Source organism: Neoarius graeffei, chromosome 5, assembly GCF_027579695.1.
Source record: "Neoarius graeffei isolate fNeoGra1 chromosome 5, fNeoGra1.pri, whole genome shotgun sequence".
NCBI lineage: Eukaryota > Metazoa > Chordata > Actinopteri > Siluriformes > Ariidae > Neoarius > Neoarius graeffei.
In genome coordinates, this window is record NC_083573.1 from 108,778,291 (window position 1) to 108,794,626 (window position 16,336).

Consider the following 16,336-nt stretch of genomic DNA (forward strand, 5'->3'; position numbering starts at 1 on the left):
CTCAGAAAAAGTGCTGTTGATGCTCATCAGGCTGGAAAAGGTTACAAAACCATCTCTAAAGAGTTTGGACTCCACCAATCCACAGTCAGACAGATTGTGTACAAATGGAGGAAACTCAAGACCATTGTTACCCTCCCCAGGAGTGGTCGACCAACAAAGATCACTCCAAGAGCAAGGCGTGTAATAGTCAGCGAGGTCACAAAGGACCCCAGGGTAACTTCTAAGCAACTGAAAGCCTCTCTCACATTGGCTAATGTTAATGTTCATGAGTCCACCATCAGGAGAACACTGAACAACAATGGTGTGCATGGCAGGGTTGCAAGGAGAAAGCCACTGCTCTCCACAAAGAACATTGCTGCTCATCTGCAGTTTGCTAAAGATCACGTGGACAAGCCAGAAGGCTATTGGAAAAATGTTTTGTGGACGGATGAGACCAAAATAGAACTTTTTGGTTTAAATGAGAAGCGTTATGTTTGGAGAAAGGGAAACACTGCATCCCAGCATAAGAACCTTATCCCATCTGTGAAACATGGTGGTGGTAGTATCATGGTTTGGGCCTGTTTTGCTGCATCTGGGCCAGGATGGCTTGCCATCATTGATGGAACAATGAATTCTGAATTATACCAGCGAATTCTAAAGGAAAATGTCAGGACATCTGTCAATGAACTGAATCTCAAGAGAAGGTGGGTCATGCAGCAAGACAACGACCCTAAGCACACAAGTCGTTCTACCAAAGAATGGTTAAAGAAGAATACAGTTAATGTTTTGGAATGGCCAAGTCAAAGTCCTGACTTTAATCCAATGGAAATGTTGTGGAAGGACCTGAAGCGAGCAGTTCATGTGAGGAAACCCACCAACATCCCAGAGTTGAAGCTGTTCTGTACAGAGGAACGGGCTAAAATTCCTCCAAGCCGGTGTGCAGGACTGATCAACAGTTACCGCAAACGTTTAGTTGCAGTTATTGCTGCACAAGGGGGTCACACCAGATACTGAAAGCAAAGGTTCACATACTTTTGCCACTCACAGATATGTAATATTGGATCATTTTCCTCAATAAATAAATGACCAAGTATAATATTTTTGTCTCATTTGTTTAACTGGGTTCTCTTTATCTACTTTTAGGACTTGTGTGAAAACCTGATGATGTTTTAGGTCATATTTATGCAGAAATATAGAAAATTCTGAAGGGTTTACAAACTTTCAAGCATGACTGTATATAAATTTTTACCTTCTGTGATGGAGGACACTTAATTGAGGCACTCAGCCATACAGTTTTAGACCCTGCAAAGTGCTGGTTTAGAACTTAAATGCTGTTGCTGTAATCAAGGATCATAGTCACTCCACTCCGGTAAGGCTGATGCTTTAATTTCTACACTGGGAACACATTTCTGAAGAGAAACAAAGTTTTTGCATTTGGAATTTATCTGGACAGTGCTTGAGCACATCGGACAAGGTGTGTGGGACTGTCTGAGTCACGGGAGCAAACTGAGGACATTTCTGTGAAAGTGGTTGCTCGTACAGATAGTGGACTAGTCTGGGGTTCACAGGGTTAGGTGTATTTATCCACTTCACTGAACAGATGGCACGGTGATTTTCCTTTCCTCCTCTTTAATTCCTGATTATTCTACTGATCACTGTGACTCAAATAATCTCCTCAGTATATCTGTCTGGTATCTGCCTTCTTCTCTGAATTTTTTACCGATGTCAGATAAGAAGCATTTGTGATCACTCATGTTTGTTTATAAATGTGTGTGTGAGTGCTGTTTTGTGCGTTTATGTGTAATGAGGTCATTCTGATTCATTGTGCATCACACGCAGACAGCTGAAGATGAAGGACGTGTGCCATGAAGCAAAATAAATCATGTGCATTGAGATGGAAGGTGTGATTTCACAGTGATACAGTGGAGATGAAGTCTGGGAGAGAAAGATCCATCAGCATCATCATTTCAATCATACACACATTGGCATGTCAGTTTAGTGTGAGTTTCAACAAAACACTCATACACTCATCCATCCATCCATCCATCCATCTCTCTCTCTCTCTGTCTGTCTCTCTCTCTGTCTGTCTCTCTCTGCTCTGCTTTTACCAGCAGTTAGAGATCTGATGATTAAGGTTGTGTGTTTGTGTGTGTGAGCACATGCCTGCGCCGATTTATTCTGAAATCATTCACCACCCCAGATCTGATCGCAAACACCTCGCTTCACTGAACCCCACCGTTCCCGTGCAGTGTGAAACAGGAGTGCGAGACGTGATTAGTGTGGTTTGTGCTGTAATAAGAGCCTCACTGTTTATTCACTGCCTCAGAAATAACACCGTCTTCATCATCAGAGGCAGGATTGTAAAAGACGGCTCGTGTTCCTCGCTGCAGTGTAACATCTCCTCAGTGACTGCAGGAAGGAGCTCATCACTTCAGCTCCTGCTGTGACAGTAAAATAATCAGTGACAGGGTGGTGTGATGGGTTCAGGCTGAGTTAGCATTAATACAGGTTATTATTTTACTACAACTACACGCTCTGGAGTGTTTTATTCAACTTACTGCATCGGAAAAACAATGGCCAACAACTGCACATTTTATGCTTTCGCACTGTGATTTGTTTCCATTTATGGTTAGATTTCATTTTGTGTTTAATGTTGAAAATTGAAAATTAGCAAAGCCTTTCAGTGTAGCTATGATAAAATCCGAAGCAATCTTCACTTCCCTTTTTTTCTTTCTTACTTGACAGAAACTCTTGGCTCTAGTGTTACCTCTGGCATCTTTAGCTACAGTACAGTCCTGTGCAAAAGTATTGGCACATGTAAATAAATGCTGTCGACCAAAAATCTCATCTCATCTCATTATCTGTAGCTGCTTTATCCTGTTCTACAGGGTCACAGGCAAGCTGGAGCCTATCCCAGCTGACTACGGGTGAAAGGCGGGGTACACCCTGGACAAGTCGCCAGGTCATCACAGGGCTGACACATAGACACAGACAACCATTCACACTCACATTCACACCTACGCTCAATTTAGAGTCACCAGTTAACCTAACCTGCATGTCTTTGGACTGTGGGGGAAACCGGAGCACCCGGAGGAAACCCACGCGGACACGGGGAGAACATGCAAACTCCACACAGAAAGGCCCTCGCCGGCCACGGGGCTCGAACCCGGACCTTCTTGCTGTGAGACGACAGCACTAACCACTACACCACCGTGCTGCCTTCGACCAAAAATAGCTTAAAAATACTGAAATGAAATGTTTCAACATTAAAAAATACTGTAAACAGTAATCAGTAAGCTATAATAAATGAAACAAAGTTAATGTTTGGTGTGAGACGACCCTTTGCTTTAAAAAAAAAAGTAGTCTCAGGTCCAGTGAGGTCAGTTTGATGCGGAAATGATCTGTAGGTTTTCCTGAGCATCTTATAGAACCAGCCGCTGTTCTTCTGGACACTTTGACTGTCACACTCACTTCTTCATTTTACACCAAAACCCAGCAGCCTTCATTATGTTTTTTTTTTTTTTAATCTGAAAAGTGCTCTCTTATGGAATATGCTGCTCAGATACAAACATTTTGTTTTTTCTGTAACAATTAATTTTGTGCTGGAAAAAAAATGAACGTTTGGAACTGTAAAATGTTTTTGTAATGTTTTGACTCGATAATGTAGAAGTCCATCCATCCATTATCTGTAGCCGCTTATCCTGTGCAGGGTCGTGGGCAAGCTGGAGCCTATCCCAGCTGACTACGGGCGAAAGGCGGGGTACACCCTGGACAAGTCGCCAGGTCATCACAGGGCTGACACATAGACACAGACAACCATTCACACTCACATTCACACCTACGCTCAATTTAGAGTCACCAGTTAACCTAACCTGCATGTCTTTGGACTGTGGGGGAAACCGGAGCACCCGGAGGAAACCCACGCGGACACGGGGAGAACATGCAAACTCCGCACAGAAAGGCCCTCGCCGGCCACGGGGCTCAGAAAAATCATTTTCTCCTGAAGTTGGTCTTGGCCAAGTCTCATCCACCAAACAGCTCTTCCTTATCATATGATCACAACCAGCGAGGGAAGGTGCAGGTTAACAGTCAGACAATCACATCACAGGGCAGTGGAACACACTTTGTAGAGCGCTATCTGCCCTCTTCCGCACACACCATCTCACAGATGCCTACAATTAGCCAGCGTCACTGTGATTGACAGGACAGAGAGCGTATACCCCGCCTACCCAGTGAACCCATTTGAGTTTGCTCTCTCAGACTCATGGTGATGGACGTCAGTATTTGATCACCTCCATATCCCTGTGCTTAGCACGTAGCTAGCTAATTCTCAAATGCACACAGGAAGAATGAACGCTCCTGACTGGTTGATGCTGTAAAAGCAGCTGGTAGGCAGTAAAACATCATTAAACAAACTAAAAGATGTGTTTATTTGACAGCCGAGGTGGTTAAATATGGGGAAATCATCATGATCCTTTACTTTATTATCCTTTTAAACACATAATAAAAATAATAGCACAGTAACAGGCATGGTGGTGTAGTGGTTAGCGCTGTCGCCTCACAGCAAGAAGGTTCCGGGTTTGAGGCCGGCGAGGGCCTTTCTGTGTGGAGTTTGCATGTTCTCCCCATGTCTGCCCTTAGCAAAAAGTAGTATACTTAAAGTTCATTTTATTAAGTATGCTTCAGTATGAGTATAAGTATAGCAAGTATACTACAGACCATGTACTTTTAGTGTACTAGAAAGTATACAAATTTAATACTTTTTCGGACTAAATTGGAACATTTCAAGTTTATAAAAGTATACTTTAAAGTTCATTTTAAGTTTGCAAAAGTACACTTTAAAGTATACAACAAGTACACTCATCTATATACTATCAATGTACTTGGTATATCCCTCTTGCATGCTTAAAGTATACCACAAGTACACTTATCCATATACTTCTTTGGAGCTTTTTTCACCTTTATTGGATAGGACAGTGTAGAGACAGGAAATGAGTAGGAGAGGGATCAGGAAATTACCTTGGGTTGGAATCGAACCCAGGTCCCCAGATTTATGGTATGGCGCTTTAGTTGACTGAGCCACAACACCCCTTAGTTACATACTTCAAGTCCCTATTTTTAGTTTATTATTGTATACTTTAAGTATACTGTTATAAACGTTGGTTATTTCACTAGTTTACTTGTTATACTTTAAGTTTGCTTGGCATATTACTTGTAGCTTACTATTTATATACTGGAAATATACTCCTTAATGTATTCTTAAAGTTTACTCATACTGTATGTACACAAGAGTGTGATGCATTTACAAAATCACAAGACAGAATGTTGAAAACAAGTTTGATATATTTTCAAACATTTCAAAAATAAAGACCTATGAAATCAAGTCCTTCCTTACTGGAGAAATTGATCAATAAAGTCAAGTCAAAAGTTTTTCTGTTTTTGTGTATGATTTTAAGGTACATAAAGATAATGCAATTGAGCACACATACTATATACTGTAAAGTTTTAAACTCCAGCATTATATTATATTAATATATAAATTAAATGTTAAGCATGAGTCAATGACTTGACCTTATTATGCACTTGGAGCAAGATATACTAAGTATTAGTACTTTGTGGCAGAAAAACATGAAAAGTATACTAAAGTATAAGTTTTAGTATTAAAGTATAAGTCTTAGTATTAATGTACTTAGTCTTAGACTTTTATTTATACTTTTCAGTATAAGCCAAGTATACTTCACTATACTATTCTTAAGTATATAAAATATAGTTTATAAAAAGTCAACTTCAAGTATACTTCTGCAGTTTTAGTAAAATATAAGTATACTCATAGTACACTTGAATAAACTTCTTTTTGCTAAGGGTGCATGGGTTTCCTCTGAGCGCTCCGGTTTCCTCCACAGTCCAAAGACGTGCGGTTAAGTTAATATGGGATGGCCTTGGGCTGAGGTGCCCTTGAGCGAGGCACCGAACTCCCAACTGCTCCCTGGGCGCTGTTAGCATGGCTGCCCACTGCTCTGTGTGTGTGTGTGTGTGTGTGTGCTCATTGCTCACGTGTGTGTGTTCACTGCTTCAGATGGGTTAAATGCAGAGAGGAAATTTCACAAGCATGTCATGAATAAAGTTGTGCTTTCTTTTCTTTTCTTTCTTACATGTCCAGTATATAATCGACTGTGCTGTATCTTAAACACACGAGATTGCATGGGCATAGAGATTGTGAAAGTGAAACATTTCATACCTGAATTCCCACCCAGTTCGAGCATGTAGGGAAGTCAGTGTTTCATTTTCATTTCCTGATGTAATTTTCCTGTAATTCCTGTGATATTCTCACAACAGTGAACTCCAGCACAAACACAACATCAGTTCCATTAATAACGTAATGATCACTTGTGTTTGAGGGGCTTGTTTCTTGTTCATATCAAATCCACACCTGAATTAACTCATGGCTGCTGAGTGCTAATTAAAATGCTAATTCAGTTCAGTAATTTATCTATATTTATTAACATTTGCTCATTCACGCTCATTTATCATAATGGATTGGCTTGGACTCTAAAAGCCTGTGCATTTCATTAACATTTACACAAATGTCAATTAATACATCTTTTCTAATTTCACTTAATACTTTCACTTTAAAATATTAAATTTCTTCAGGCACTGTGTCAGCTTCTTCCCTTTTTCATTTGAAATAAGAGCTAAGAAAATCCATCAATATATAGTACATTTCGACAGTATTTACAGATTTGCAACACTTATTCTGATGCTTGTTTGAGTAATTCATTTTCAGTGTTCAGTACTCAGCGCTGCTATTTATTTATTTATTTATTTATCAACAATATTTAAACAGGCTATTTGATTCAGATAAGGCTGGATTAAATGGAGGTCTGTAATACAACCCCAATTCCAAAAAAGTTGGGACGCTGTGTAAACTGTAAATAAAAACAGAATGTGAAGATTTGTAAATCATGGAAACTCGATATTTCAGTGAAAATAGTACAAATTGTACAAATAGTACAAAGCCCTAATACACCATCATACATATTTTTGCACATTCTGTTATGCATATTGCATGTTTGTTTATTTTGTCATATTGCCCCTATATCTACAATCCCAATTCCAAAAATGTTGGGATGCTGTGTAAACCGTAAATAAAAACAGAATGTGAAGATTTGTGAATCATGGAAACCCTATATTTCATTGAAGATAGTACAAAGGCAACCTATCAAATATTGAAACTGAGAAGTTGTATTGTTTTTTTGAAAAATACATACTCATTTTGAATTTGATGTAAGTAACACGTTTCAGAAAAGTTGGGACGGGGCGTGTTTACCACTGTGTTGCATCACCTCTACTTTTAACAACACTCTGTAAATGTTTGGGAACTGAGGAGACCGCTTGCTGTAGTTCTGAAAGAGAAATGTTGTCCCATTCTTGCCTGATATACAATTTCAGTTGTTCAACAGTTCGGGGTCTCCTTTGTCGTATTTTGCGCTTCATAATGCAGCAAATGTTTTAAATGGGAGACAGGTATGGACTGCAGCAGGCCAGTTTAGCACCCGGACTCTTTTACTACGGAGTCATGCAGTTTTAATATGTGCAGAAAGCAGTTTGGCGTTGTCTTGCTGAAAGAAGGAAGGACTTCCCTGAAAAAGATTTTGTCTGGATGGCAGCATATTGCTCTGAAACGTGTTTATATCATTCAGCATTAATGATGCCTTCTCAGATGTACAAGCTACCCATGTCATGTGCACTAACGCCCCCTCATACCATCACAGATGCTGCTTTTGAGCTGTGCACTGATAACAAGCCGGATGGTCCCTCTCTTCTTTAGCCTGGAGGACGTGATGCCCATGATTTCTAAAAAGAATTTCTATTTTTGATTCATCAGACCTCGGGACAGTTTTCCACTTCACCTCAGTCCATCGTAAAAGAGCTCGGGCCCAGAGGAGGGGGCGGGGTTTCTGGATGTTGTTTATATCTGGTTTTAACTTGCATTTGCGGATGCAGTAATGAAGTGTTTTCACAGACGATGGTTTTCTGAAGTGTTCCTGAACCCATACAGTGATTTCCACTACAGACATGTGTCTGCTTTTAATGCAGTGTCTCCTGAGGGCCTGAAGATCACAGGCATCCAGTGTGCTCTTTTTATACCCAATCATCTTACTCACCTGTTGACAATTAATCTAATTAGGGTTTTTTGCATTACACTTTTTCAGTCTTTTGTTGCCCCGTCCCAATTTTTCTGAAACATGTTGCTGATATCAAATTCAAAATGAGCATATATTTTTCAAACAACAATAAAATTTCTTACTTTCAACATTTGATATGTTGTCTTTGGACTATTTTCGATTAAATACTGGGTTTCCATGATTTGCAAATTATCACATTCTGTTTTTATTTATTTTTTTACACAGTGTCCCAACTTTTTTTTTTTGGAATTGGGGCTGTATAACCTATACAAAAACATTAAAAATGTATAAATATCTCATCTCATTATCTCTAGCCGCTTTATCCTTCTACAGGGTCGCAGGCAAGCTGGAGCCTATCCCAGCTGACTACGGGCGAAAGGCGGGGTACACCCTGGACAAGTCGCCAGGTCATCACAGGGCTGACACATAGACACAGACAACCATTCACACTCACATTCACACCTACGCTCAATTTAGAGTCACCAGTTAACCTAACCTGCATGTCTTTGGACTGTGGGGGAAACCGGAGCACCCGGAGGAAACCCACGCAGACACGGGGAGAACATGCAAACTCCGCACAGAAAGGCCCTCGCCGGCCCCGGGGCTCGAACCCAGGACCTTCTTGCTGTGAGGCGACAGCGCTAACCACTACACCACCGTGCCACCATGTATAAATATATATATATATATGAAGAAAAAACTCTAGGCTATGAACACACATATCCAAACTAACTACACAAATGAAGTCTGAGACTCTTCTTGAATTTAGGGAATGACTCTTCCTTTCTCAAACTACTCGGAAGTGTGTTCCACACTTTAGCCCTATTTAAGCAAAAACAACCATGATAGCAGTTTTAACAAGGGGCAAGCAGAGAAGATTTTTATTTCAAATATTATTGGTGTGAAAATCGTGAGAGTAGTGAAAGTCATGTAAAAAATAAGCTGGCGCAAGGCCATTAAGGCACTTGAAAATCTGTTGGCAAATCTGATATTTCCTGTGAGATTCTAATGATGACCAACTCAGAATGCGACTGATTTCATGCTGTATGAGTTTGCGACCCTCAGTAATACTGACTCTCAATAATAGTGGCTGAACGCCTTTGAAGTTTTTCCAAATAGTCACGATTAGTTTTTCCATAACCATCCCAGACAGCTGAACAGTAATCAAACAGGGGAAGTATCATGGTGTTATACAAGCCTCATGAGGGATGATCCTATGGGCTTTCCATAACATGCCCAATCAAGATGAGATTTTGGTGGAAATGTGGTCAATATGGTCATTCCAAGAGAGGGTTGGATCAAGCATAACACCAAGATACTTGAACTGATAAACTCTACTTTAGGTCTTACTGCGTGCTGTAATGCAAAAATTGATCACCCTGGCAAGCCTTGGATGTGTATCTATAAGCATGACCTTGGTTTTAGAGTAGTTAAGGAATAGAAAACTGTCAAGCCAGTTTCTAATCTTACCAATGTCTCTCGATAAGAAAGATTCCATTTCTGCAAAGGAGCTACTACTGAAAAAAAGTAAAGTGTCTTCAGTGAACAGCTGAATGCCACAGTTCTGGACTACAGATGACAGATCATTGATATACACCATGAAAAGTAGTGGGCCCACTATGGAATCCTGTCGAATGCCAAAGTGAATAAACTGCAGGTCAGAGACAACACCATTAACATTGATGCTCTGAGTTCTAATGGTCAGGTAGGTGTTAAACCAGCAGAAAGCAAAGTCCATAAATCCAAGAGAAAGTAATTTGTCCAGCATCATGTTGTGGTCAAGGGTGTCAAAGGCCTTGGATAAAGACCATTCCAGTTAATCAACCTTTGTGCATATTGTGGAGCAGATTGTTAGTGACATCTGTGAGACAGGTGCTGGTTGAATGTAGTGGTCAATCGATAGATAGATAGATAGATAGATAGATAGATAGATAGATAGATAGATAGATAGATAGATAGATAGATAGATAGATAGGAGCTTGTTATCCTGGAGGTACGAGTAAACCATAGTGTGAACAGCGCGCTCAAGAATCTTGGCGAATACAGGTAAAGTTGAGAGAGGTCTGTTGTTTGCGGCATCAGTTTTTTGAACCAACCTTGTGGATTTAAAAAAAGTTAAAGTCCTTCCCATGCCTTACAGTACCTGGTATTCCTAGGCAGTCTCCCACTCAAGTACTAACCAGGCCCAACCTGTATAGTGGCGCATCGGGCGGCACCGATCTCCGTTTCCATAGCCCTCGGCCTCTCGCCTATTACATAACTAGGGTTACAGTGGGGGGCTAGTCCTCTGGTAACCACGAGAGTTTAACTCCCCATGCACATCTGTATTGCAGGGTGCCTTGCCAGATGGTAGTAGGTACCATTTTTATGATGGTCTTTGGTATGACCCGACCGTGAATAGAACTCACGATCTCCCGATCGAGAGGCGGACATGCTACCACTAGGCCACTAGTCGGTAACCTTGTGAATGGGAGTCATGAAAGCATGTTTCCAGTCAGACAGGACAGCACCTTCAGCACGAGACCGATTAATCAGAACAGTACAGTGGCTTCATAAGTGCAGGAGCTCTGTCTTTGAGGAGATGAGCAGGAGTATTTATGAGACCAGTAGACTTTGATTTTCTTCAACTCCTTACAGATGTAATCTTCATTAATTCTGGATAACCCAAAAACACTCTAAGTTTTAGGTGACCATGCAGACGTGGAAAAGAAAGACAGCATATTTTGTCTTATTTTCAGAATGGCTTTTAGAAAATACTCAGCAAACCCATTCGCTATCTCACACAGCTCATGTGTCAACCCACAAGCAGTTCCAGAGATCCTACACCAGAGGTCTTTGTCTTTGAAATCACAGATTTATGGATTTTCCACAGTTTTGCAGTCTTTTTTGTTCTCACTGATGACATTAAAGTAATAGTCACACTTTGAATCTCTAATGAGGCTCATTGTTTTTTTTTTCCATTAGATCTCTAAATTATCCATTCATGATCAGCTTTTATTTTTTGAGCTCTTTTGTGATGAAACTCATGTCTACCCATTGTAGCTGTAATATCACTAGTTAGCCATGGTAAACTGACTGCACAGGCTCTTTTAGTTGCAAGAGATGCGTGCGTGTCAATTAGGCTGGTGTCACTGAGAACACATTCCAAGTCTCGTCGACAGTAAAGGAAGTGTCAGCCTTGTCCCAAGAGCTACGTGTAATGCAAATCTGCAAGAAATTTCTCACTTGAATAGCTCTTGAAATTCCTGTAATGTATCATCTTGGGAGGGCTTTGCTGTTTCTTAGCTCGACGAATTAAAAATATTAGTGAATGCTCACTGATGGAACATTTGAGCAACTCCAGATGTGGTGACATTATCAGTGTCAGTAGTGTATATCTGGTCCATTTGTGTTCTAGAATGGGCTGTGATATGCGTAGGAGCCTTGATTAACTGAGTCAGTTGAAAAATAGTGAAAAGCTGGTGGAGATCTCGAGCATCAGTTGACAGTCTTTTAGGTAGCATATCTTGATTAAAGTCACCTAAAATAGCATCTCAATGCCCTCAGCTGAAGCTCGCTCTAGTATAGTTTCCAGGAAGGGCTTATCTGTTGAATTTTGCATTCTGATAAGTCAGAAAATGTTGGTTCATTTTCAAATGACAGGTTTATATTAATGCACTAATCCTAATAGCGGAGTGAAGCTCTGTACTTAAGACAATATGGTAATGCATTGACTTGATTTTTTGATGGTTTTTGTGACCGTCTGTATGTATGAACGATGAATATGTACCACCACAGGGAACCTGATTGTAAGTGCAAGCCAACGTACTGCACCTCATAATCACTTGACCACTGGACAGTAAATTTGTAACCTTATTTACACAAGATAGATGTTTTTATCCAGCGCTTATTTTTAATATGCTTTTTAAAAAATAACGTAGGATTATTTACCAACACATTTTACACTCATTGGGAGGTCCGCTTTGAGGCAGTACCATATTCCATTATTGTTCCATCAAACGTGTAATCATCGATATGGTGAAGTTTTCTGTCAGGAGAGGTTTATTTATGGAAGCAGTCTCCAGTGTTAGTGCTTTGTAACTTGAAGTTTTCCAACGTCTTGAAAAAGTTGCTCTATGGTTTCTTGGTAACATGACAAGTTGCATTTTTCATCTTAGTAACTTCAAGAGGCTGGTGAGAGAACGCATGTTTAAATAAATCAGTATTTTACTGTAACACACTCAGTGTTTATTCTTTCCACTTGAGCCAATCAGGTTGCATCTACATTCCAGCTTTGTCCTGTAGGGTCTGTGTGCAGTGTCTCATCTCATCTCCTCTAGCCGCTTTATCCTTCTACAGGGTCGCAGGCAAGCTGGAGCCTATCCCAGCTGACTACGGGCGAAAGGCGGGGTACACCCTGGACAAGTCGCCAGGTCATCACAGGGCTGACACATAGACACAGACAACCATTCACACTCACATTCACACCTACGCTCAATTTAGAGTCACCAGTTAACCTAACCTGCATGTCTTTGGACTGTGGGGGAAACCGGAGCACCCAGAGGAAACCCACGCGGAGAACATGCAAACTCCACACAGAAAGGCCCTCGCCGGCCCCGGGGCTCGAACCCAGGACCTTCTTGCTGTGAGGCGACAGCGCTAACCACTACACCACCGTGCCGCCCTGTGTGCAGTGTATTATGGGAAAATGAACCATGTTCTCTCTACTTGGAGATGTTTGTAATGTTCCTGTTTTCCTGTCTCTGGTGTCAGGTGATGACAACAGCCTGGCCTTGAAGGGGAAACTGACAGTGGATGATGTCTTCGGCAAGAACTTCAGAGTTCACGACCCCAAAGCTAAATGGATCAGCGGTGAGCAGCAGTTTTCTCTTCCTTTACCTCCATAATCTGAGAATTGAATGAACTTCTAATGAACATGGTGCAAACATCCTGCAGCATGTGGTAATAATGCAGCATAATCCTAACTAGTACCGATCACCAGAATGCATCATCGCACCACTATAGCACTCTGAGTGTGCATGTGTTCCTTTCCCTAAAGGAGCCCCGCCTGCACTTTTCACTTATAGATGTATTTACAGAAGTACCTCTGTTATGGCCATGTCCTTATCAGAATATAATACTGAGCTAAGCTGTTAGCATTAGCACATGCTTCTCACTGTAGCATTGATCCAAACCCAACACTCAGGGGTTTAACAGAGCCAAGATCAATCTGTACAAAACTCAAGTTCTGTCTCTTCCAATTAGGTCCCGATGTTGAGAAAGTGGACTCAGCTTATTTTAGATGTCCCGCAGCATCAAGCATAGTAACAATAAACATGTCCTGTAACTATGAAATGTATTGAATTCATTTTTATTAATTGGATCAAAGTGCTCAAACATGAAAATTACAATCTAATATTTTGTATTGCAAGTATTGAATCTGCCACATGTAAAAGCTTTCAGGACAGACAAGTTTACGCTTCATGGTTTCTCAGTAACGTAAGTGGTATTTTTTCAAAAGAGAGAAAAATGAGAGACAGGTGAGGGAATGATTGTTTATCACTATGATAATTTAAATGAGAACACAAACTTGTTTTGTGGACAATCTACAATATCAAACGCCTCGAAAAGGATAGCACTGTTGAATAAAAAATACAAATAAAAAAATAGTAATCACTGGCAAATTGCTGAAGAGGAATAAAACACTTCAGGATTGTCAGGAATGATAATGGAGGCAGATGCAAGTGCAGGTAAATGTTGATTTACAGTGAAACACAAAGACAAGGAAACATGAATGAGAAATAATGAGGCTAGAAAACAACGTGAATGTGAGATGACAGAATGGTGATGACGATAAAGAATGATATACAATACGTGACTAAATACCTGAGAGAATTCAACAACACTGTGTTTCAGGTAATTGTGATTATAGTAACTGTGATCTGATTTCAGCTTGTATTTTTTATTTATAAATATAAATAAACTTTATGAACAGCTTTGAAACCTTTATAAATATTTGAAAACAATTTTGACCATGATAATGACCATACATATCATCAACATACACACTCCCTCTCACTTCCGGCTGAATGCAGAAAAGCAGTTGTTAGTGTTTTTGAACACCAGGGTTTGGCTTTGGTCATGGCCAGGGACCGTAACCATCATAACCGACATCACTGAGGGCTGAGATGTTCTTGGTTTCGATCTTGGGCTATGATGTCTCCAACCTCTCGATGCTCGCTGGTCAGGCAAACCTTCACCAGTTTGTTGCTGGACTTCAGTTTGTTGGCCACTGCAATGGAAACCTCTCCAGAGGCATTTCATCAAGGAGGGTACAGGCCCTTTTGTACACGAGCCATGCATTTTGGATGTCAAGGATATACAGTGGTGCTTGAAAGTTTGTGAACCCTTTGGAATTTTCTATATTTCTGCATAAATATGACCTAAAACATCATCAGATTTTCACACAAGTCCTAAATGTAGATAAAGAGAACCCAGTTAAACAAATGAGACAAAATATTATACTTGGTCATTTATTTATTGAGGAAAATGATCCAATATTACAGATCTGTGAGTGGCAAAAGTATGTGAACCTCTAGGATTAGCAGTTAATTTGAAGGTGAAATTAGAGTCAGGTGTTTTCAATCAATGGGATGACAATCAGGTGTGAGTGGGCACCCTGTTTTATTTAAAGAACAGGGATCTATCAAAGTCTGATCTTCACAACACATGTTTGTGGAAGTGTATCATGGCACGAACAAAGGAGATTTCTGAGGACCTCAGAAAAAGCGTTGTTGATGCTCATCAGGCTGGAAAAGATTACAAAACCATCTCTAAAGAGTTGGTTAAAAGTGGCAAAAGTATGTGAACCTTTGCTTTCAGTATCTGGTGTGACCCCCTTGTGCAGCAATAACTGCAACTAAATGTTCCCGGTAACTGTTGATCAGTCCTTCACACCGGCTTGGAGGAATTTTAGCCCGTTCCTCTGTACAGAACAGCTTCAACTCTGGGATGTTGGTGGGTTTCCTCACATGAACTGCTCGCTTCAGGTCCTTCCACAACATTTCCATTGGATTAAGGTCAGGACTTTGACTTGGCCATTCCAAAACATTCACTTTATTCTTCTTTAACCATTCTTTGGTAGAACGACTTGTGTGCTTAACAGGGCCGTAGCCAGCATTTTAAAATCACTGAGGTCCGTGATGCTCGCGCGTGCCAAAAATTTTTTGACATATTTAAATGAGAGGGGCGAATTACATGTCACACAAGAGATCTATTCCTGAAATTACTTTTAATGGTGTTTGAACTGAATATCATCAGTTTTGAAAAAAAATCATGTATGTGGCAAAAGTAAGAATAATTTAAGCTTGTTTAATGGTTTGATCTGGCCCAAGCAATGAGGACAAAACTGCGCTGCTTCAAAAATGTAAATTTAACAGCTTCATGAAAGTGCACTGATGGTTACCATGAAAAAAGCACGTCTACTGCACTGCGTTCCTCCCTTGAGTCGCGCGCTCATTCGTTTTTGTGTTCTTGGTCTCAGAGCCACACACACAAAACAGACACAGAAGACAGAATCAACGTTTAACATCATTAACAATGCACTTTTTACGGGGACGTTTTAATGTTGTTCTTTATTTTTTTATCCAGTTGAATATTTATCGTACAAATGTATTTTCAGCTCTTAAAAATCACCGAGGTCCAGACCTCGGTGGCCTCATAGCTGGCTATGGCCATGTGCTTAGGGTCGTTGTCTTGCTGCATGACCCTCCTTCTCTTGAGATTCAGTTCACGGACAGATGTCCTGACATTTTCCTTTAGAATTTGCTGGTATAATTCAGAATTCATTGTTCCATCAAGGATGGCCAGCCGTCCTGGTCCAGATGCAGCAAAACAGGCCCAAACCATGATACTACCACCACCATGTTTCACAGATGGGATAAGGGTCTTATGCTGGAATGCAGTGTTTTCCTTTCTCCAAACATAATGCTTCTCATTTACACCAAAAAGTTCTATTTTGGTCTCATCCATCCACAAAACATTTTTCCAATAGCCTTCTGGCTTGTCCACGTGATCTTTAGCAAACTGCAGATGAGCAGCAATGTTCTTTTTGGAGAGCAGTGGCTTTCTCCTTGCAACCCTGCCATGCACACCATTGTTGTTCAGTGTTCTCCTGATGGTGGACTCATGAA

General features: G+C 40.6%; 1 protein-coding gene across 1 annotated transcript in view; it reads left to right on the forward strand.

The window, feature by feature from the left end:
• The window catches only part of LOC132887224 (dipeptidyl aminopeptidase-like protein 6), a 464,642-nt gene that overhangs the window by 341,823 nt on the left and 106,483 nt on the right, over positions 1-16,336 (forward strand). Inside the window, exon 3 of the mRNA XM_060922714.1 lies at positions 12,918-13,016. Within this exon, the coding sequence (XP_060778697.1) occupies positions 12,918-13,016 (99 nt within the window). The remainder of the gene's footprint in view (positions 1-12,917; positions 13,017-16,336) is intronic.